Source organism: Meleagris gallopavo, chromosome 20 (genome assembly GCF_000146605.3).
Source record: "Meleagris gallopavo isolate NT-WF06-2002-E0010 breed Aviagen turkey brand Nicholas breeding stock chromosome 20, Turkey_5.1, whole genome shotgun sequence".
Lineage (NCBI taxonomy): Eukaryota > Metazoa > Chordata > Aves > Galliformes > Phasianidae > Meleagris > Meleagris gallopavo.
This window is the reverse complement of record NC_015030.2, coordinates 10,052,493-10,072,893: the sequence shown is the minus strand read 5'-3', so window position 1 is coordinate 10,072,893 and position 20,401 is coordinate 10,052,493. Positions and strand designations below refer to the sequence as shown.

The 20,401-nt window shown below is 55.2% G+C and overlaps 1 protein-coding gene across 1 annotated transcript in view; it reads left to right on the top strand.

The window, feature by feature from the left end:
* Positions 1-1,645: 1,645 nt before the first annotated feature.
* The window catches only part of CACNA1G (calcium voltage-gated channel subunit alpha1 G), a gene marked incomplete at its 5' end in the record, with an annotated part of 82,336 nt that continues 63,580 nt past the window's right edge, over positions 1,646-20,401 (top strand). The window contains 9 exons of the mRNA XM_031556388.1: positions 1,646-1,837; positions 1,922-2,055; positions 6,467-6,564; positions 7,910-8,069; positions 9,330-9,621; positions 10,077-10,169; positions 11,593-12,391; positions 12,477-12,521; positions 13,364-13,725. Coding sequence (XP_031412248.1) covers positions 1,646-1,837; positions 1,922-2,055; positions 6,467-6,564; positions 7,910-8,069; positions 9,330-9,621; positions 10,077-10,169; positions 11,593-12,391; positions 12,477-12,521; positions 13,364-13,725 — 2,175 coding nt within the window. The remainder of the gene's footprint in view (positions 1,838-1,921; positions 2,056-6,466; positions 6,565-7,909; positions 8,070-9,329; positions 9,622-10,076; positions 10,170-11,592; positions 12,392-12,476; positions 12,522-13,363; positions 13,726-20,401) is intronic.

The window sequence follows — 20,401 nt, the reverse complement described above, 5'->3', positions numbered from 1 at the left end:
CTGATAAGTGCCTCTGCATTAAAGCTGGGAGAAATAAATGCCATCAGCAAATAGAGCCCCATCACGCTCCGCAGGCGGTGTGCCCGGGGATGTTGTTTGGGGCCGGGGCTGGGTGGCACAGCGGTGATGTGGGATGGCCCTGGGCACACATGCGGGCTGTGGCCGCACGAGGAGGGCTGAGCTCCTCGCAGGAACGCGGTGTGCCGGAGCTCCATCTGCCCGTCTGGCTCTCCAGGCTCCCGTCCGACCCCGTGGGCTCTGCTGAGCCTCCTCGCTTCCGTGCCGAGCATCTCGCGCAGCCCTTGTCAGACGCTCATTCATTCTGTCACCAATTTGGGATCTTGCTGTTTGGTGGGTTTTTAATTCCTCCTTTTCTCAAGGGCTGGGCAGAGCTGGGGATGCTGGCGGAAGCGTTTTGAGCCCCCTGAGCCGGGAGTGCTGCCGCAGCATCCTGCGTGCCCGCGGTGGTGCCCTTGCAGGGCTATATTTGGGATAAACATCCCGGCCCATCGCCGCAACCTGGCAGTGGGAATTTCTCTTCCAATAGCTTGTAAACATTTCTCCAGATTAAACGACCCAGATTGCCAGCACCCGCGGTGACTCAGCCCCGTGTGATCGTGCAGGAGTTCGCACGGGGTCATCCTGTGGCCTCACCCGTTGGGCAGTGCAGGCGCACGCACCCACGGCTCCTGAGTGCCGAGGTGCCTCTGCTGCACCCAGCCCTGCCCCAGAGCTGGGAATCCCCTGCTGGCACACCGTGCCGGCTGCCGGGGCTCTGTGGCTCTGCGCCTTTGCTCCGTGGTTCTACATCTTACTGCTCTTGGTGGTCTGGATGGATGCACGTGCTCAGCACACGCTCTGCAGCAGTGCAGGTCGTGCTGTCCCCAGGATAGCAGGGATGCACGCAGCCCATCCCGGCGGCACCGCCCCAGCTGTGCTCCGAGTGCTGGGCTGGGCGCTGCTGGGCCCCTCGCCTGTTAGGCTAATGGCTTTGACAGCCTTAATTTGGGCTGGGAATGAGTGGTTCAATCGCAGACTTCAGGGGAACGCCCCTGGGATAAGCTGTGACATAGTTAATAGAAAATTGTATGTTGTTAAAGTGCTTTTCTGTAAAATGTCAAGAGAAGAAATTAATGGTGTGGTGTTTTGTTTTTTTTCCCCTAAAAGTTTATATCGTTCTTTTAATTTAATTTTTTAATCCATCATATCAGCAGCGAGCGCTCCTGCCACGCATCTCTGATTTTATAGCATTTCCACATTTGCAGTAGCCTCTGCTGTCACCGTGGGGAAAATAAGCCATCAGTTGGTATTCGGGATCCCAAACAGCAAAGCAGGGGAACGTGGCTGTGGGCAGCACCCTGCTGGGAAGGCGAGGAGCAGGCAGTGGTTCAGCACTGACCGCTCCTGTCTGCACATTGCAACTTCTGCACGCCAGGTACCAACGGGAGGGCAGGGCAGGAGGGGTAAGGAAACGCACTGGAGAAGGGAAGGAGTGCTCAAGTTTGAGAGTCGTTTTATGATAGGCGTATGGCACTTAGTGCTTGTGCTGCCAATGGGGGGGTGGTTTTTGGGGTGTCACAGGTGGCACACAGCACCCCGGGGCGCGTCGCCCTCTGCCATTCCCTGTCCATCACACTGGGGATAAAACCAGGACTGTGGTGCGGAGTGCCGGGCTGAGGGATGCGGGTGCCCGGTGCTGTGCTTCCTTGACCGCTCCCCACGCAGCTGGTTTGAGCGTGTGAGCATGCTGGTGATCCTGCTCAACTGCGTGACGCTGGGCATGTTCCACCCCTGCGAGGACATCGCCTGCGACTCCCCGCGCTGCCGCATCCTGCAGGTACTGAGCTGCATCGTGCAGGCGCTGCGCCTGCAGTCGGGTTTGTGCCGGCTGCCCCTCATCCCCGCTCTGTATCTTTTGCAGAGCTTTGATGACTTCATCTTTGCCTTCTTCGCCGTGGAGATGATAGTCAAGATGATCGCGCTGGGGATCTTTGGGAAGAAATGCTACCTGGGGGACACGTGGAACCGCCTGGACTTCTTCATTGTCATTGCAGGGTGAGCCGGGCGAGCGTGTGCTTTGGAGCCTGTGGGGCGGGGGCTGCGGTGTGGCTGCTACCTGGGGGTGAGTGCCGGGGGCTGGGCATCACAGCCACCGCCGTCAGCCATCCCGGCACTCTGCAGTCACTTGGTTGGAGGAGCCAACCAAGCCGCAGCCGCAGCGATCTCCATCCCGCTCCTGTCCCATGCTCGTGGTTTGGGTTCCGTGCGGTCTGCCCAAGGGAGGTCAGCATTTCGTTTGAAGCACGGTGTTGCCTTCCAGTAAGGTTATTTCAATGAGATGTGTGTGATTGTCCTCCGTGCTGTTTTTGAGGGAGAGCGACCGAGTTCGCCTGTTGGAGCGGTTTCCTTTCTGAGGCACCTGGTTTGAGTTAGGGCTCCTCCAGCAGCCGAGAGCCTCCTGGCTGGGGCTGGGAATCCACATGAAAAGTGCCTGGCCCCCAGCCAGGGCGCTGAGCTGCTTTGGCTCTGGAACTGCTCACCAGCCCTCCCTGCTCCGAGAGCCCAGAGTTACCTTGGGGAAACTGGCATTTTCCCCTTTTGATAGAGGATCAAATTGGCTGCATTTTCCTGGAAAGGGCCCCCCACCCTGGAACGTTTCCCATCAGAGGGTGTCAGCAGACGTCTGCTTGTGGCCCAGCAGCACCTCGCTGGGAGCTGGGGACGCTGCAGCATGGCCCAGTACCACCAGTACAGAGGTGTTGGGTCTCCCAGTGCCTCCCTGGGAACTCATTGCTGCAGGGGCCGTGAGATTTCACTTTCGTTTTTCTCTCTTTCTCTGGCCTCCTGCCTGGCCAGCTCTGCCTCGTTAAATGATCGACCTTTGCTTTGTGTGTGTGGACTGTTCCCATCTGGGCCCTGTCAGAAGCAGTTCAGCTGGCAGAGGATCGAACGGCTGAAGGCTGCTGGTCCCACTGCTCTGCCCCCACCTCCCCCATCCTCCTGCCCCAGCAGCACTGCTGCCCTGGGGGCCGTTGCTGTCCCCACCGTGCCGTGTGCTGGGGATAGCTGTGTGAATGGGAAAAGACACCTCAAGGATAGGACCGAGGGGGTCAGGTCCCAGCCAGGTGAAGCCAGGGGGAAGCAGTGCTCAGACCATTCCTTGGGGGAGAACTGGGGAATATTCCAGAGCTGAGCTGTAGAGGAGAGTGTGCACCAGAGTCATGTTCCAGTTCCAGGTGCCAGAAACCCTATAAAGAGAGAGTGTCCTTACTACAGTCTTACATCAAGGCTTCAGGTAGTCCTTTGCCCGTCAGAGCCTCCCCTAAATCTCCTCCAGCCCCAAACATCCTGGAAATAAGGTGAGGCAAAGCAGCAAACCCACTTCTGTATTGCTTTCTCACCGTGGGCAAAACTCCCCTGATGAGAACAACTGGCTTCCAGAAAGAAAGAAAAAATTAAAATGAAAAAGGTGACATTTCATCTTCCTCCTTGAGAGCCCCTGGACCTGTTGGGGCTGTGGTGCAGAAGCCCTTCCTTGTATGTTGGCCCAGGAGGTGCTGGGTGAGCAGTGCTGGCCGTGCTATGCCACTGAGTGCTGTTCAGCTCTGTTAAACTGTCCAGAGCCATCTCATGAGCTCGTGGAGAATAAATGACTTCTTTGTGACAATGTAATGCAATTAGGACTAATTGTAGAGAGTGTGATGTCTGCAACGTATCTCTGTAATTACAGGGAAACTTGCTGCAGATGAGCAGAGTGCTGTGTTATCAAAACTCAGCAAAACGTGGTTTGGCTGTGGGTTATGGGGATAAGGGGAAAAAATGTGGCACACCACCCTGTTATGTTCTGTTATGGTGAAGGAGAGAGTTTGGAGAGTATGGTGAAGGAGTGTGCATTTGCAAGGAGCACCTGAAGGTGACCAGAGTCCGCCCGGTGTCTGCACTTCTGCATTCCTGCTTGTTGGGGCCGTGCTCCATCCATCTCCTTTTGGAGCTGTGCTCCATCACCTCTTGGAGCTGTGCTCCATCCATGCCCTGTCAGCGGCGTGGCTCTGCCGTAGCTCTGCGCTCCAGCACTGTTTGGTGGAGTGTCTGTTTGTGCTGTACTCGCTGTAATGGGGACGGCCCTCTTAAAGTACTTTCTTCCCAAGTTAAACACTTGAAATGCTTTGCTTACAGCTGAGAAGAAGCAGGGCTTGGCAGCCTCTTCTGAGCAGACATCTCTTCTTTCTTCCTTTGCTGCCCCAATGCTTCTGGTTGGGTCTGCAGTGCTTCCTGCCCGCTCTGCCTCGCATTGCCTGCAGTGCGGAGCACAGTGCAGACCCCTGCCTGGCCTGGGCTGCGCCGAGCACAGAGGAGCTCACTCAGGCTGTATGTAAAAGATGTGTTATAGTTAATGCACATCGGGAACAAAACTTACTCTTTTATATTTGTTTTTAATGAGAACATAAAAAGAGACAGCGACCGACGCGCAGGACGAGTGGGATGGTTGACCTGTTCCTGTGGAAGCAGCGCTGTGGTCTGGTTGGGTGGCAGCGGCTGCTGTTCTCAGTGAGTTCTCAAGGTGCTCCGAGTGGGATTTCAGTTTTCTCTTCCCATGCTTTGTCCCTGAGAGCAGTTGTTCACAGACTCATGAACTGCCGAAAAGCGATGACAAGAGAAAGGCGTGATGGTGAAGCAGGGGCTGTTTCTCTGCAGGAGCTCCTGTAGAAGCCTGCTAAGGAGACATGATCAGGTTTTCGCTTTTCCATCCCCACTCCGTTTGCACACCCATCACCCGCAGCACAGCCTCGAGCTGTGCTTTGCCTGCAGCTCTGCAGCTCTGACCTCAGCACCGGCAGGCAGGAGCAGCCTGAGCTGTGGCCATGGCACAGAGCTCCGCTCCATGCTCTGCTGTCTGAAGACAGCCCTCAGCCAGGCTCAAAAAGCAGTGCCTGTGCAGGCCAGAAGGAAATGTCACCGTGGCTTTTTGAAGGTGTGACACCGCAAAACATTTCCCTCTGTCTTTTCCATGGGTTAATATTACCTACCAATCACTGTGCTTTGTAGATAGCAGCGCTTCTCTGCCCGCTCTGGGGATGCTGTGCTGTGTAGCTGGGTGTGTGCAGTGGCTGTCACCCGCTCTTGTCACCTCGCTCCTGTCGCCAGCTGTGTCACATCCCAGCTGGGGGGCAGCTCAGAGCGCTCTGCACCTCCTCTAAATGAGAGGAAGCCCCTCATGAGTTGTCCCTTGTACACCTTGTCTGCCTATCTGTTGGTCTGTCCATCTGTCTGTCCCTGGAGCCTTCCCTCTGGGAGCAGCACAGAGGTTCCACTGGCGCCTTAGAGCATCCCACAGCACTCCGGGTGTGTCTGGCTGTGCAGATGCTCTTTGTGTTCTTAGGAAGTCCTAAATGCTCTGCTTTCTCTCTGAGACACTCTGGCTGAGGCTCAGCACTTGGTACAGAGCTGTTCTATTTAGCACCAAGCATTTTTCTGCACCTTGAGTTTCCCCGGGCACTTGTCTGCGTGGAGCTGTGACTGTGCCTTCACATTGGAGCAGAGATGACATTTGTGCTTTCTGCACGGCGGATTTTCCGTGCGGGGATGTGATGTGCTGGTAACTGCACCTGTCACCTCGCAGCACAGTGACATCTCCACGTCCCTTGCCTGGGTACCGGGACAGAGTTGGTCCCTCCTGCGCATGGCTGTGGGCAGGGGATCCTGTGCCGTGGGGCCGGGGGAGCTGCGCCTGCCTGGCTGTGCGGAATGCAGGAGGAGAGGTGTGCTGCATCAGTGTATGGGATGGGCAAACACCAGCCACAAAGCAGCTGCAGCAGCAACTGAGAAGGCAGTGCTGTGTAAGAGCTAACGTGTAGGCTCATCTGAATACTCTGAGGCTGAAATGAGGCTCTGACCATCAAAACTGGAGGGAAGGAACCACCCAACCATCTTGGAACTGGAACTTGATAGTTTTGGGATTGGATGGAGTGTCCTGTGACTGCCCGGGCAGTGGGAGCCCGTGTGCTGCTGTGTGCGCCTGGCTGTGCCTCACTGCAGTGTTCTGTGCACAGCTCCTGGGGGCTCTGCGGGATCCCGGTGCTGCAGGGATGGGGCACGGCTGGGTACGAGCATGGGGATGGTGAGCAGCAGCAGGCAGCCCTGGGCAGAGTCATGGTGTGGTGTCCTGAGCTGGGCACTGCAAACAAGCAGTTGTTGTAAGCTCTGCAGTGTGCAGGGACTTTCTGTCCTGGATCCTGTGCAAAAGCAAGCAGAGCGGGAGGGAGAGGAGAAGAGAAGACTGCACCTGTGTGAGCTGGTGTGGGGCGTCCTCACTCATCGACTTTATTCTGATGTGCAGATAACCCTTAATTAATTCCTCTGGCAAACTTTCCTGATGGGAGCAAAGCCCTCAGTGGGGAGCAGGCACACGGTGCTGGGGTGATGATGTTTGTGCTGCTCCCTCTGACCACCCCGCTGTGCCTTGCAGGATGTTGGAGTACTCACTGGACCTGCAGAACGTCAGCTTCTCGGCGGTGCGCACTGTCCGCGTCCTGCGGCCGCTCCGGGCCATTAACAGAGTCCCCAGTAAGTTGGGCTTTGCTCCTCCGGGGATGCAAACTCTTTGTGTCTACGCCCTGTCGGTGGAAGAACAGACACGGATGCTTCCAATCTCCTGTTGTAGCTGTATCAGCTCCTGTGGTTCCCCTCCAACTGGGGATGGTCTGTGATTCTAAATGCTTGCCCTCTAGAAATGATCTCTTTTCTGTCCTAAGAACGGGGCTGTTGGAGCTGGGGGTGTCCCTGTTCATTGCAGGGAGTGGAACCACGTGGCTTTAGAGGTCCTTCCAACTCAGACCATCCTATGACTCTATGAACTGAGGTTCCCTGAGCTCACCCAGTGCATAGATGAGAACAGACTGGTCTCACTTCTGTCCCTTCATACTGGAGGTGCCAGGACTCCACTTCTTTCTCTGGCCCTGACTCGTATGCTTAACCCAGATTCTGCTGCTCTTTCAGTCAGTGCAGCACCTCCAGACTCCTGATAGCAGTGTTTTCTCCCAGCTGCTGAGCTGATGGATGGCTGAATCATCTGCCACTGTCTAACTGGGGATGTAATGCACTTAATGCATTTTCACATCCCAGGTAGTCTGTCTTGGCTTCTGTGCTGCTGCGAAGGGATAGAAGTGTAAGGTGGGAGCAGGGAGAAGAGAGTCTTATATGATGATAAATGCAGTAACCACGGAAAGTCGTTTCAGTTAATTAGGAGCTGCGTGTGGCGGTTTCTCCCCAGTAGAGGAGGAGAAGGAAAACGTGATGGAGGAGATGACAGCAGCAGGAAGCGAGAAAACATCTGAAGTATCAAAGCGAAGGGTGCAACAGTGAGACTTTCCTTAAATGAGAATCAATATTAGTGAGTGAGAGAATGCAGAAGATGGGAAAGAAGGAGAGAGATGAGCTGAATATTACAGAGATGTCAGATGAAATCAATTTTTTTGTGTGTAAATGTCAAGTCGGAGTCACCATCAATTTGTCTTTGTTACAGAACTGGCTGTTCCTGAACTTGTGAGAATAAACTGCTTGTGTTTTGAGGAAGAGAGAGGATTTAGGGTGGATGAGGGGAATTAGGAAGGGAATTTTAATATATCCCAAATGTGGAAAGAAATACAGATGAGCAAGGGCATGTCAGAATGGGATCTGGGGAAATTGGCAATTGGCAGAAAACTTCCAGAGGGAAAGAGAACCTGGGGTGGGAGATGAAGGGTAGGAGAGAGAGGGGGAGGTAGGTTGGATGCCCTGCAGCGGGGCTGGGATGGGTGGGTCTTCGGTGGGGTTTGGGACCGCAGGGATTGCGGTGGGGAGGATGAGGAGAGTGGGGGCCGTGGGTGGAACAGAGAATGTCCCTCTTGGATGACCGCTCCCTTCGCCTCAGGTATGCGCATCCTGGTGACGCTGCTGCTGGACACGCTGCCCATGCTGGGGAACGTCCTCCTGCTCTGCTTCTTCGTCTTCTTCATCTTCGGCATCGTGGGGGTCCAGCTGTGGGCAGGATTGCTCAGGAACCGCTGCTTCCTCCCTGAGAACTTCAGCATGTGAGTCCGTGGCATCCGCCATCAATAAGCCCATCCTTCTGCGTGCTCCCCGCTCCCAAATGCCACCACGTCCCCAGCACAGCTTGCTGTGACAATTTGCCATTTGTGTCCTGCCGAGCTGCCCTTAGCCCTTAGTCGGTGCTGGGGAAGCTGTGTGATTGATAAGAGCCTCCGAAGAACCGCCAGGACAAAGAGCTCGGGCTTTGTAAATGCAGCATATCATTAACTGTGACCTTTTCTGCATTTGTCAAGGCGCTGAGATCTGAACCCTGCTCAGCAGCTGGTGGTGTTTGTTGGTCTGGCATTTGCTGTCTCACCGACACCCTCGGGGAGGCTGATGGAGCTGGTCATACATTTAGCAAAGCTGCTCAATGTGAGTGCATTGCTCCAAACGTACTCCTCAGAGCTGACCCTATAAGCCCCAAATCTCTGCCTTGCACACAGCAGGGTCACGATGGGCTCTCCAGCCTGAAGCTGGCATGGGGCACCTCTTATCCTCTCCATGCATCCCCGACATGAGCAGCAGCCCTCTTGCAGGCTGTGCCCTCCCAGGACAGCCAAGAGTCATGCCCTGCAAAGCAAACAGCAGCAAAGCTGAGGGGCTCTGCTCTTAGAAAAACTACAACTAAGTGATGGGTTTGGGTGCTGGTTAATTGAGCCAGAATTCCAGGGGTTTAGATGAGCTTTGAACAGCATTAAAGGCAATTCTGCAGGAATTAACTGGGCTGAACCAGGCTTCAAAGTGTCTTTGCAAGCTTTAGTGGGAGTCCTGGTGGCATTAAGGAGACGGATCCTTGCTCGGCAGACGGGGAGCTTTGGGCCAGCTGTGGGTTATTCCATATCCCCAGCGAGTTTTTGCCATGCTTGCTATGGTGAGGCCACCCTTGGAGGGAATTTACAGCTTACCTATGGCTGAGCAGGCACTGGGAAGGCACTGCTTTAGGAACCTGGGAGGTCCTTGCATGTGGATGTCCTCACGCTGTGCTCAGCATCTCCAGGAGGATGGGAGATACAGGAGCTTATGGTGAACTGATTCCCATCTTACTGCAGCAAGGATGTTTCAGAGCAGCCCTGCTGGGCTAAGCCTCTCAGTGCCCCCAGTCACAGCATTGCACTTCCAGATGTAAGGAATCTCCATAACACCAACAGCCCTTTAAAATGCAGAATGAAAGACATTAGAATTTATAGCTGCTACAGCTGTCACCATGCCAGGCTGCCTGCACCCGTTGTACAGACCTCAGCCCTTCTGTCCACTTGCAGCCCCTACACAGTGGATCTGGAGCGGTACTACCAGACTGAGAATGAAGATGAGAACCCCTTCATCTGCTCCCAACCCCGTGAGAATGGGATGCGCTACTGCCGGAGCATCCCGACGCGCAGGGAGGAGGGCCTGGAGTGCACCCTGGACTACTACTCCTACAACGACACCACCAACACGTCCTGTGTCAACTGGAACCAGTACTACACCAACTGCTCTGCCGGGGAGCACAACCCCTTCAAGGGCGCTATCAACTTCGATAACATCGGCTATGCCTGGATTGCAATATTTCAGGTGAGCTGGCATGGAAACCATCCTGTGGGGCAGGGGTTGTTCCTCCCCATGTCTTATGGGGCTGTGACCACAATCCTGAGGCTGTACTTGTATAGTAGTAGTGTAAAGGTGCTGGAAATGGCAGGGAGACAACGTGGTGCTTGCTCAGATGCCTCCATGGATAAAAGCTTGGTCCTAGTGCTGTGGGTGCAGGAGGACTGTGCTCTTCCTTCTGCACTGTGCTGTAGTTGTCTTTAAGTCCATCTGGAAAAGAAGGGCTGAATGCAGCCCTTGCTGTGGGCAGAGGCAACGTGGGACTGGTCTGAATGGAAATGTTTTTTGGTTCCTCGGTGTCTGGCACTGCTCGGGGACCAGCTATGGATGTAAGAACGGAGCCAGCCAGCAGTGACATTGCCTGCTCCCTTGGGGTTGTGATGCAGCTGTGATGGGTTTGTCTTCCCCCTCTGCCTCACCAGGTCATCACACTGGAGGGATGGGTGGACATCATGTACTTCGTCATGGATGCACACTCCTTCTACAACTTCATCTACTTCATCCTGCTGATCATCGTGAGTGGCCTCGTGGGGACGTGCAGTTGTGGAGTGGCCCGGAGGGGCAGGCAGAGAGTACAGTGAATGTAAAGGCTGCTCTCACGTGGGAGAGGTAGAAAACGTGAAGGAAAGATGCTCTTAAACTCTGGTAGATACACTTGCTGTTGCTTCTAACACCTCTCTCTTTGTCCTCCACTCTCCCAACCCAATAGTTGCCTCCTTGAATTTAAGTTTAAAATAGGCAAATTTCCCCCATCATGTTTTCAGATCTGGAAGGGGGGAGGTTGGCCAGGAGTTCCCCCATATCCAAGAAGCCCAGCAGGCGCAGAAGGGACATTTAGGGGAGGCAGCCCCAAACATCAGAGCGCAGGCTGAGAAAGGAGGAAAGGATTCCTGCCCACAGCCCACCCACACCACAGCATCACTGCACCCATTCACAGCAGAGTCTGCAAAGAGCTCTGTGGGGTGGGCTCTGTGATGGGCTGCGAGCAGCAATGTCTGCTGTGATGGGGAGCTTATTGTCTAGACTCCCTTCAGCATCGGGAGAGAAAAATAGGTGCTTTAGGAGGTGATTCATCTGCTCCTAAGGTAGACATTCAAAATAAATTAGATGCATTGCAGACTTGATGCGCCTATTTCTCTCCCAACTCTAAAAGATCATTAGGTGCCTCACTCAGATGTGCTGAGTGAGGCTGAGATAAGTGAGACGAGTCCCTCTCTTCCTGTCTAATTGTCCCAAATCCAGCAAAATAGCTGAACATCCTCCACTGGGCCATTGGAGGGGTTTCTGATCCTCATCAAACCCTGATGAGAAGGCTGTTTTGTCTACAGTGCTTTTTGTGGTTCGTCTGTTAGCTTCCCCCCAAAATGAAGGAACCCCTCGCTCTCTGCATTCCATAAGGATGGAGAGGAAGGGAAGCATTGCTTTCCTGGGTGCTGTGCAGTAATGTTGGTGCGTGAGAGCCCATTAGTACATCAGAAATTCTTTGCGGTCCAGGCTGGCATCTGCAGAAAGCAGGACCTGGTGGGAGCCAGCCTGGAACTGGGATCTCTGAGCTGTGGATGCAGCCTGCTGATGCCCCTTGCGTAACAGTAACCTGCAAATCCCGTTAGCAGGGGAAAGGGATCTGCTCACAAGCTACCCACACGCTGCCAGAAAAAACGCTCCTATCAGGAAGGCTCAGCACATTCATCGTAATGCCACTAATTGCAATAATTACAACTGCCGTCTGCGGAGAGAGAAGAACACCCTCTTAAAAGAGCAAAAGCTTTTTGTCAAAATAATCTCCTCCTGCCTTTGATCTCTGACGTCCTCCGCGGAGTCCTGGCACGAGAGTCCTGGGGGTCGGGGCCCTTACTGGGGTCTGTGTTCCTGGTGACGCGGGACCAGGCAGGGCTGTGGGGTGGGAGTGGCTGGGGCTGATGGTTCCCATCCCCGTAGGTGGGCTCCTTCTTCATGATCAACCTCTGCCTGGTGGTGATAGCCACGCAGTTCTCCGAGACGAAGCAGCGCGAGAGCCAGCTGATGAAGGAGCAGCGTGTGCGCTACCTGTCCAACGCCAGCACCCTGGCCAGCTTCTCGGAGCCGGGCAGCTGCTACGACGAGCTCCTCAAGTACCTGGTGTACGTCGCCCGGAAGGGCAGCAAGCAGCTGGTGGAGCTCTACCGGGTGGCGGGCGTGAGGATGGGCTTCCTGGCCAGCCCTGCCAGCAAAACGGGGGCTGAGCGGCACGCTGGCAAGCGTCGCTCCAGGAGGAGGTCCTCGGTGCACCACCTCATCCACCACCACCACCACCACCACCACCACTACCACCTGGGCAATGGCAACCTGCGGGCGCCCCGCGCCAGCCCGGAGATCAGCGACGTGGACGCCGGCTCTCTCCACAACGGGACCAACCGGCTGATGCTTCCCCCGTCGGCCCCAAACCCCCACATGGCTCCCACCGCCACGGCCAGCGGCACTGAATCCGTCCATAGCATCTACCACGCCGACTGCCACGTGGAGCCGGTGCGCTGCCGGGCGGCCCTCCCGCAGCCGAGCCCAGAGGACATCCCCAGGAGCGTGGTGATGGGCAGCAAGGTGTACCCCACGGTGCACCCCAGCACCTCCCATGAGGTGCGGAAGGAGAAGAGCCTGGGGGAGGCGGCGCTGGGGGCTGGCAGCAGCACGCTGAGTGGGCTGAACATCCCACCTGGGCCCTACAGCACCATGCACAAGCTGCTGGAGACGCAGAGCACGGGTGAGTGCGGGGCTGGGGTCAGCACGGGGCTGTGGAGCAGAAATGGGAGCTCCCTCCTCATTCTTTTCCCATTATACCTTTCCAGGGTTCCTTTCAGTCCACGTTACAGATAAAGGTGATGGATTTCGAGGTGAGGCCAATGGGAATCTTCCAACCAACCCAATGCATCTCAGCCCAAACCAGGAGGGAGGTTTCAACCAATCCAAGGGAAATGATTGTTTGTAATGAACCCATTCTCTTTCTCTTCCCAATCTCCTCCCAGTATGCTGTTTTTCCTGTGATCAGAGGGTCCGTTCCCCACATCCTTTCACTCCCCAGCTCAGGAAGACTGAAGTAGCATCAGGAACGAAGTGCAGCTTTCCCAAAGCCAGGGTTTGACACCTTGCCTGCAAGGTGCTCATTCCCCTTCCACATCTTGAGCTTTCTGAGCATGAGGCAACTGAGCTCAAATGCATTTAGCCTCCAAGAAGTGTTTCCAGGCCAGGCTTTCTCAGGCAGCCGATGCCATCCCCACCCCACTACTGTGACCTTGAGCACTGCAGGATTTGGCCTTTCCAGGCAGGATGCGTACAGGGAAAGCCACATCTCATCATCCCAGAGCCCATGCCCAGATCTGAGCTCTGAGCTGTTGCAGCTCTGTGTTTGCGTTGGTGCTGCTGCATGGATTTCTGCAGCTGGTGCCGGGGAGAAAATCCCACTGCTGCTGTCATCCCAGGAGCCACCTGGCAGCTGGGAGCGGGGGGAAGCTGGGGATTTTGGAGCATCTGCAACCAGTGGGAGCAGGAAGGGAGTTCTGCTGGTGGCGAAGCTTCTGCTAATTGCAGCACCGTGTGCCAGGGCTGTGGGAGATGATTGCTTTCTGCAGGCTCTCATGGCCTGTTGTATTGAGCACAACATTTTGCTGTCACTGTGCATAGGCAATTCTCCTGCCCTGGCTAATGGGCTGCCCTCCCCTAAATGTTGGCATTGCAGGTCCCTGCCCAAGCTCCTGCAAGATTGCCAGCCCCTGCACCAAGCTGGACGCCAGCTCCCGCAGCCCCGAGAGCTGCCCCTACTGCCTGAAGGCATTGGCCAACGAGGCCGAGCAGACAGACAACGAGACAGACTCGGACAGCGAGGGTGTGTACGAGTTCACACAGGATGCCCACTACAGCGACCAGCGGGACCCGCAGCGCGGCCGAGCCTGGGCCAGGAGCAGCAGCCGGGTGCTGGCCTTCTGGCGTGTGGTGTGCGAGACCTTCCGGAAAATCGTGGACAGCAAATACTTCGGCCGTGGCATCATGGTGGCCATCCTCATCAACACGCTCAGCATGGGCATCGAGTACCACGAGCAGGTGAGCTGGCTGCCCTCTCTCTATCCCGCATCCTTCATCCCACATCCCAGGGATGCTCAGCTCCGTGCTGGCACCGCAGCCACGTGGCAGCTGGGGTCAGTGCAGCCGCAGACAGAAGGTCTATTGAATTTACCATCCTGGGGGAGGAAGTGACAAATGCCTTCAGCTCCCTGGTGAGCGCGCCAGCAGCAGTGTGATGAATCCAAAATAGACTCATCGCAGGCTGTTCCTCCACTCTATTAGCGCAGTCCTTGCAGGCAAGAGGCGGCTGTGCTCCTGCCGAGCTTTTCCTTGTATATTGTCATTAAGAAAAGAGGTTGCCACTCTGGAGTGTCTCCATAGGGATGACAAGCTCTGCTCCCAAAAGGCTCCATCTGGTCCCTTTTGTGGCTGCGTGCATGGATGCTTTGCTCCCCTACCCGGAGCCCCACGGATGCTGCACGGGCTGGGCCGGGCTGGTTCCTGCAGGTGTGTGCTTTGTGCTGGGGAAGCCACGACCCTGGGTGCTGTGATGCTGCACAACCCCGCTGCACACATGCTGGTGTTCGGCCCCAGCAGCTGCTTGGAGTGCTGGGGCTGTCCCTGCCACAGCCATCCCTGTTCCATGCCAGCCCCTTCTGGGAACCCCCTGCGTCTCGAGTCACTGTTGTTTATTCCCCATTCTGGCACATTTTGCACTTGCTGCATACGGAGACGTCCCCTCCCTGCCCACAGTGCTGGTGGTGGTGGCTGCAGAGTGGCTCCAAATCCTGTGTCCTCCTATGGCATTAATGCCTCAGTGCCTGAACGCCAGGGAGACTCGGATGTGCTAAATGTGTCCCTTCAAACCAGCGCCTTCCCCGTGACGTCCTAATGCAGACTGGCTGGCTAACCTTTGTTTTCAGCATGCATTAGTAGCTGTGCTCCTGTAGTCCCACAGGTAGGGAGCCACTCATCACAGGGATTCTTACAGAGCTGCAGGGGAACCTTCCATGAGTCCGTGTTTGTTTAGTAATAAAGCTCATCTCCTGGGAACCTGCAGGGAGACAGCTTACAGAAACTGATAACAGTTTGCATTTCTCTTCTGAGTGCACGGAAAGTGACAGCAGGTCTGCTGTGCTGGGATTGTCCAGGGGTAGGAGGTCAAAGCTGGTCGCCCATTCAGCATTTCAGGTGATATTGCTGCAGGGTACTGCTGTGCTCCTGGGAACTGTCCTGCTGGGATGGATGGGTGGTTGGGATGGGATGGGATGGATGGGTGGATAGGTAGATAGGTGGATGGGATGAGTGCTTGGAGGGAGGGATGGAGGGATGGAGGGAGGGACGGAGGGAGGGAGTGGTTAGGCTCCTGGCTTGTTGCCTCAAGGGCAACAATGCAAGCCCTTAACTCTTTGTCTTGGAGAAAAACCTGGCCTTTGCCCCACCAGCAGTGTGCCCTGGCAGGCAGGTAGATGGCAAAAGGCAGATTTTTGTGGCGGTTTTCTGGTAACAAGGTGAAGGAAGCGGATGTGCGTGGGGGACTCCAGATCCTGTGGGTGGTTGCTTTCTCTGACAGTATTTTGAAGCTACTACTGTTCCAGATTCCTTTCTCCCAGGCACTCAGAGTGCATGGCTGAGCCTGTTTTTATTAGTTCATCTGCTTAGAGTGGCGGCAGAGAACAGAGAGGTGTTTTTCTGTTAACTTGAGAAGCTTATAGTCTGCAGTTTCATAATCTGACAGTTATGAGAGCAGGAATTGGAGTGGAGAAATGCTGGGCCAGGCCTTTCTGCAGGGATGATAAACACTGAAACATGAGATTTTTCTTTTATAAGAGACCTTTCTAAATGTGCAGGTATCAGCCTCACCAAATTTGTCTTCATTTGGTGATTGTTTGCAAAGAGGTGATGGGGCTCAAAGAGTACTTGACTCTGTAAATTTCTATATTAATCTCTCTGCTTATTTAATGAATATTTACCTTTTCTGTTTTGTTTTGTTTGTTTTTTTACGCAAGGCGGCCCTGGGCACACCAAGTCGTGTTAGGATAAATTCTTTCAGGACATGTTTTATGATGCCCTGTCAAAAGCATTGTGTTGCTCACCGGCACAGTGCTGGAGGAGAGAGGATACTCCAGCAGCTGTGTGCTGCAGGAGGGTTGGGATGGCCTGGGATGGGCTGGGATGGGCTGGTTCTGTGGGATCCCAGCAGTGTTGGGTAGGATCCAGCAGTTCTGGGACCGGCAGAGCATCCTGGTGCTGGTCGGCTGAGGTCCCCACCACAGCCAGGGGGGAGAAGTGAGCTCCTCTGGAGGCTTTGCATCCCGCCTTCGCATCCAGAAGGGCCCTGCTTCGTCCCTGGAAGGCTGGGACAGTCCTCACAGCCACTTGTGTAGCTGACACCACCCAAAGACGGTCAGCTGGCATATTTAGGAAGACGGCAACAGCCTGAAAGCATACTGAAATTAATAGGAACCAGGGGGTGTTGAAAACACTGCTCCCCACCTGCTCCTGCTGTTTGCTCGTGTTCTTCCATCAGTCACCCAGGCCAAGATGAGCACCCTGCTCCTCATCCCAAGGGCTTCACCCTCCCCTCCTCAGAACCTCCGATCCCAACCCTCGCCTCTATAGATCACCCACAACAACATCATTATAACAGCCGTTTGCCCAGGGGCTGTGTTTCCCCCCAGCTCCTTCAGACACCATTGGGCAGCACCCTGGCTGACTGCATCGCCCGGCATGGGGCCGCTTCCACGTGGCTCCGGTGTGTGTGAGCACGGGGTGCACTGGCAGGGCGCAGTGCTGTGCTGTGTGCAGGCTGTGCCTCTGCCGGGGGAGGAAGGCAGAGGGCCGAGCAGTGGCAGCGCTCAGCGCGTCGCTGCTGCTGGGCAGCGGTGTGAAATTTTCCATCAGGGAAACGACAAGCAGATTGCTGCGGATTATTGATGTGACTGCTAAAGAGCTTGTTTTTCTACGGAGCCGAAGCGAAATGCAGGTAGAAACTGTTAGCTTTGGGTAGGGAAATAGGTGATTTCAGGGTAGGCTCTGGGGGATTTTAAGTACGCTGCTGAACCAATCGACTGATTCGCCTTAGGGAAGCTGAGTCTCCGCAGCGATGCCGGGGCTTTGCAAAAGCTTGTTCTGCCATAGCGCGGGAGCAAAATGTGCTGCTCAACCAGAGGGCTCCTGTGCTGCGCTCCCCCCGGCCCTGGCGGCGAGCCAGGCTGCACTCCACAATGTGCTGCTTTCCTTTCTTTCAAGCCCTTCCTTGGAGTGAAATGCAGAGGCTTAGCGCGAGGCGTGATGCTGAACTTCTCAGCAGGGGAAAGAATTCGGTGAGAGCTTCCTGAAGGAAGGGCTCGGGGTTTTGTTTTTGTTTTTAAAATCTGGTTCGCATTGAGCAGCCTGGCTGTTCCGATTTTCCTTGTCTGAACTCGCTCGGTATGAACTATCCCCCACATCTCCGTTTGTTTGAACAGCACTTGAATTTCAGCCGCTGTCTCTGCGGCGTTTCACCGTTGTAATGAGAAGGAGCCACGGTCCCAACCCGAGGGTCCTCCCGGCCGTCCAAAGCCGCAGAGGCTGCAGCTTTGTGTGGGGGTTTGGATCTCGGCAGAACCAAACCTGTGGGCTGTGGGAAGGAAGAGGAAATCATTCAGACCTCTACAGACACTTATTTTTTTTTCTAATTTTTGAAAGCAAATTGGAGGGGTGACGAGGGGGAATGGCTCTTTGGGACAGCATCCAGGGAGAGCAGCTCATGGCAGCGGGAGGCCGTTCTCAGGGGGAGGAGGAAGGGGCCCTGCTGAGGCTTTGAGTTCAGAGCAGCATCTAAAGCTGAAGTCCTGCCGTGCTTTGCTGCAGGTGCCAGGCGTGTGATGGCACAGCCAATGCAGTCTTGTCAGTGGTACCACTACCATCTGGGTTGGGGTTCAGAAGCACTTTGATCCCAGGAGGGCAGTTGCTGGGTTGTTGGCCAAGAAGGTGGTGGAGTCACCATCCCTGGAGGTGTTCAAAACAGTAGATATCTCACTGAGAGATGTGGCTCAGTGGTGATGGGCTGATGGTTGCACCAGATGATCTTAGTGACCTTTTCCAACCTTTAAGATTCGATGATTCTAAATGGAGCTGCTACTTTGCCATCTCTGTGTGCCAAAATGGGGTCTTTCCAAGTGCTCCTCTGCCTCCAGAAGAGGTGGTGGAGATCACATGAGCTGCAGCCTGTGGGTTCCTACTGCTCGGGTCACCCTGGTCTGGAGGTGAGGTGGCACTTGGGTTGTGTCCCACTGGTGCAAGGATTCAGAGACCAGTCCTGTCCCCAGGCAGCATCCATCCCGGTGAGCAGTGCCAGCTCTGCACCATGTCAGTGCCAGGCAGTGCTGGGCTCCCTTAACCCTGTGTCAGCAGCCTATCCTGACCTTTTCACTATGAAGCTTGCAATTTGATGATTCCCCCTATAAATCTGATTTGTTAGGTTTTGATCCAGGAAGACACTTATGCATGGGCATGTGTCCCTCTGTACCAAGGAGATTCCCTTCCCTGGACAGCGCGTGCTCTTCCCAAGTCCCGCATTCATGGATGTCTTTGCTTCCTAGAGACAGCTCTGCTTCCACTTTGGTGCATGTCCCATGTCTCTATTTAACTCCGTGACACATCTCCCAGCCCCGTGCCAGCTCATCCCAGCCAAGCTCCAAGCTCTGGCAGCGGCTGAGGCTTCCCCTCCCTCAGAAGCTGCTGGCTCGGAGCAGGCGACATCCCAATTTCCCAGCACTGCAGCTGCGCAGGGCACCCAGCCTGCAGGAAAACAAGGTGCCCTGTAGATTTGCACGTGTTGTATTCAATTAGCCCTCGCTTCAGCAGAAATTACTCTTATTAACTGTTTGTTGTTGGAGACCAGGGGAGTCAAATCGATGCTAATGGAAGGCATTGGAGCTGTTAATCACTGGGATGGCTGCCTTCAGAACCAGCTGGCTGATTGTCACTGGGGGTAATTCCTTCTCTGGACCTCAGGGGTTCTCCCACTCCTCAGCAACATGAGGGGTTTATGAGGTCTTGTAGGAACCCGTGTCTGTCAATGGACTTGCTCCCCATCTCCTGCAGAGCTGAGGCCTCAGGTGCGCTCACAGCAGCGCCCTGCCCATACAGCAGCCTTAATCCCAGTTTTGGAGATGGAATCTTCTGAGAATTAAAAGAGATTTCACGCAGTGGGAAAACGTTTGAGCTCTTATCAGACAATTCAGTTCTCTGCATGCGTTATGGATGAACCGACGGGGGTTTGCGACATCCCCTGAAGTCTCCTTCAGCTCTGCGGATGGGAGCTGTGAGCACCAATCCTCCCGGTGCTTTTGGCTCGGGGTTGGAGCTCCTCGTGCTGCCTGCTCTCCCCCCACACAGCTGTTGTTTCAGCTGCCATCAGCGCCCCGCGCTACCGCTGCTCTGCCGGCGCCCACAGCAGACTCTGCTCGGCCGAATGGCACAAGATGCATTTCTGGAGACGGCTCCATCCCTGTGCGGATGGCTCATCCCTGCTCTGCAGATATCCGGGCGTTCCTCTCCGCTCAGCTTTGATGGCTGCGCTTGCGACCCCCGGCTGGGAGCCGCACACAGCGAAGCTCGGGAGCTCCCGGCTTCCTGCGGACGCCCTGATTGCGGCTTCCTCTGTGCCCTCCCAGGCGTCACCTCTCGTCTTCCCCGGTTCCCCGACGGAGGTCGGTCCGTGTCCCTCCTCAGCCCCAGTTTTCAGCTCTGTTACGAACGTGCTTTTGCTGATGGAAGGAAACTACCAGCGTTCCCCCGCCGCCGCCCGTCAGCATCAGAGCTGGCGTTCGGGCGCCAGAAGGCGGTCTCAGCAGATCCGTGCAGGTGCCGCTCAGCCTTCTCCTTCCCTGCTTCTTTTTGCCCTCCCTCCCCTCGGTACTTCTCAAGTACTAATGGCGAGATAAGTTGGAAACTTGGTGGAGCTTAACTAGAAATAGAGGGCTTTAAATCTCAAGTGCTTACAAGGTGTGACCAAGTGGAAATGCAGCTTTTGTTCAGCTTAAGCTCCTCCGAAACCCGGGTGCAGGGATGAGCTGCTCCGTGTTTCTCTTGCATTTTCTGGGATAATATTCATCCTGAAATCTCAGGCTGGGGAAGATGAGGAGCTCAGGCACAGCAGCTGCTGTGGCTCCGAGGATCGGGTGTGGGGCTGCAGGGCTATGGGGCAGGACAGCAGACCGTGGTGCCCTCGGGCTCTCAGTGCACTTGTGGGGTGGGTGCAGGGGCACAGCTGCGGGAAATGCGTGTTGGGGTGCGGTGGGTGGAGGAGCCGAGTGTGAACCCTCCGTCCTGCTGCTTCCTAAGCCCTCTTCCAAGAGGGAAATTCTTCTTTTTAGCCATTTTGGCAAAGGATCTGTAGGGAAAGCCTCACAGCACAGCTTGGACCTGGGCAACGGGTAAATCCCTGTCCATCTGCTTCTTGCTGGAGCCAGCTGCCAGCTCTAAGTGATGGGCAGTCAGCGTGGGACTGGGCATTTTGCTGATTGATGGCTGCTTCCCTTCATCCAAATTCCTTACGTTTCCCCCAGTCTTGCTCGGGTCTCGAGGAGGACGCAGTGCAGACATCTGCACCTGCAGGGAGTGCAGGGAGACTTTGGTGGGAGGGTGTCAGGCTGAGGGGAGAGGAGATTCACCTGTTTATGTGACCTGTTTGATTTTTCTTATGTAAATATATAAATATATAAAT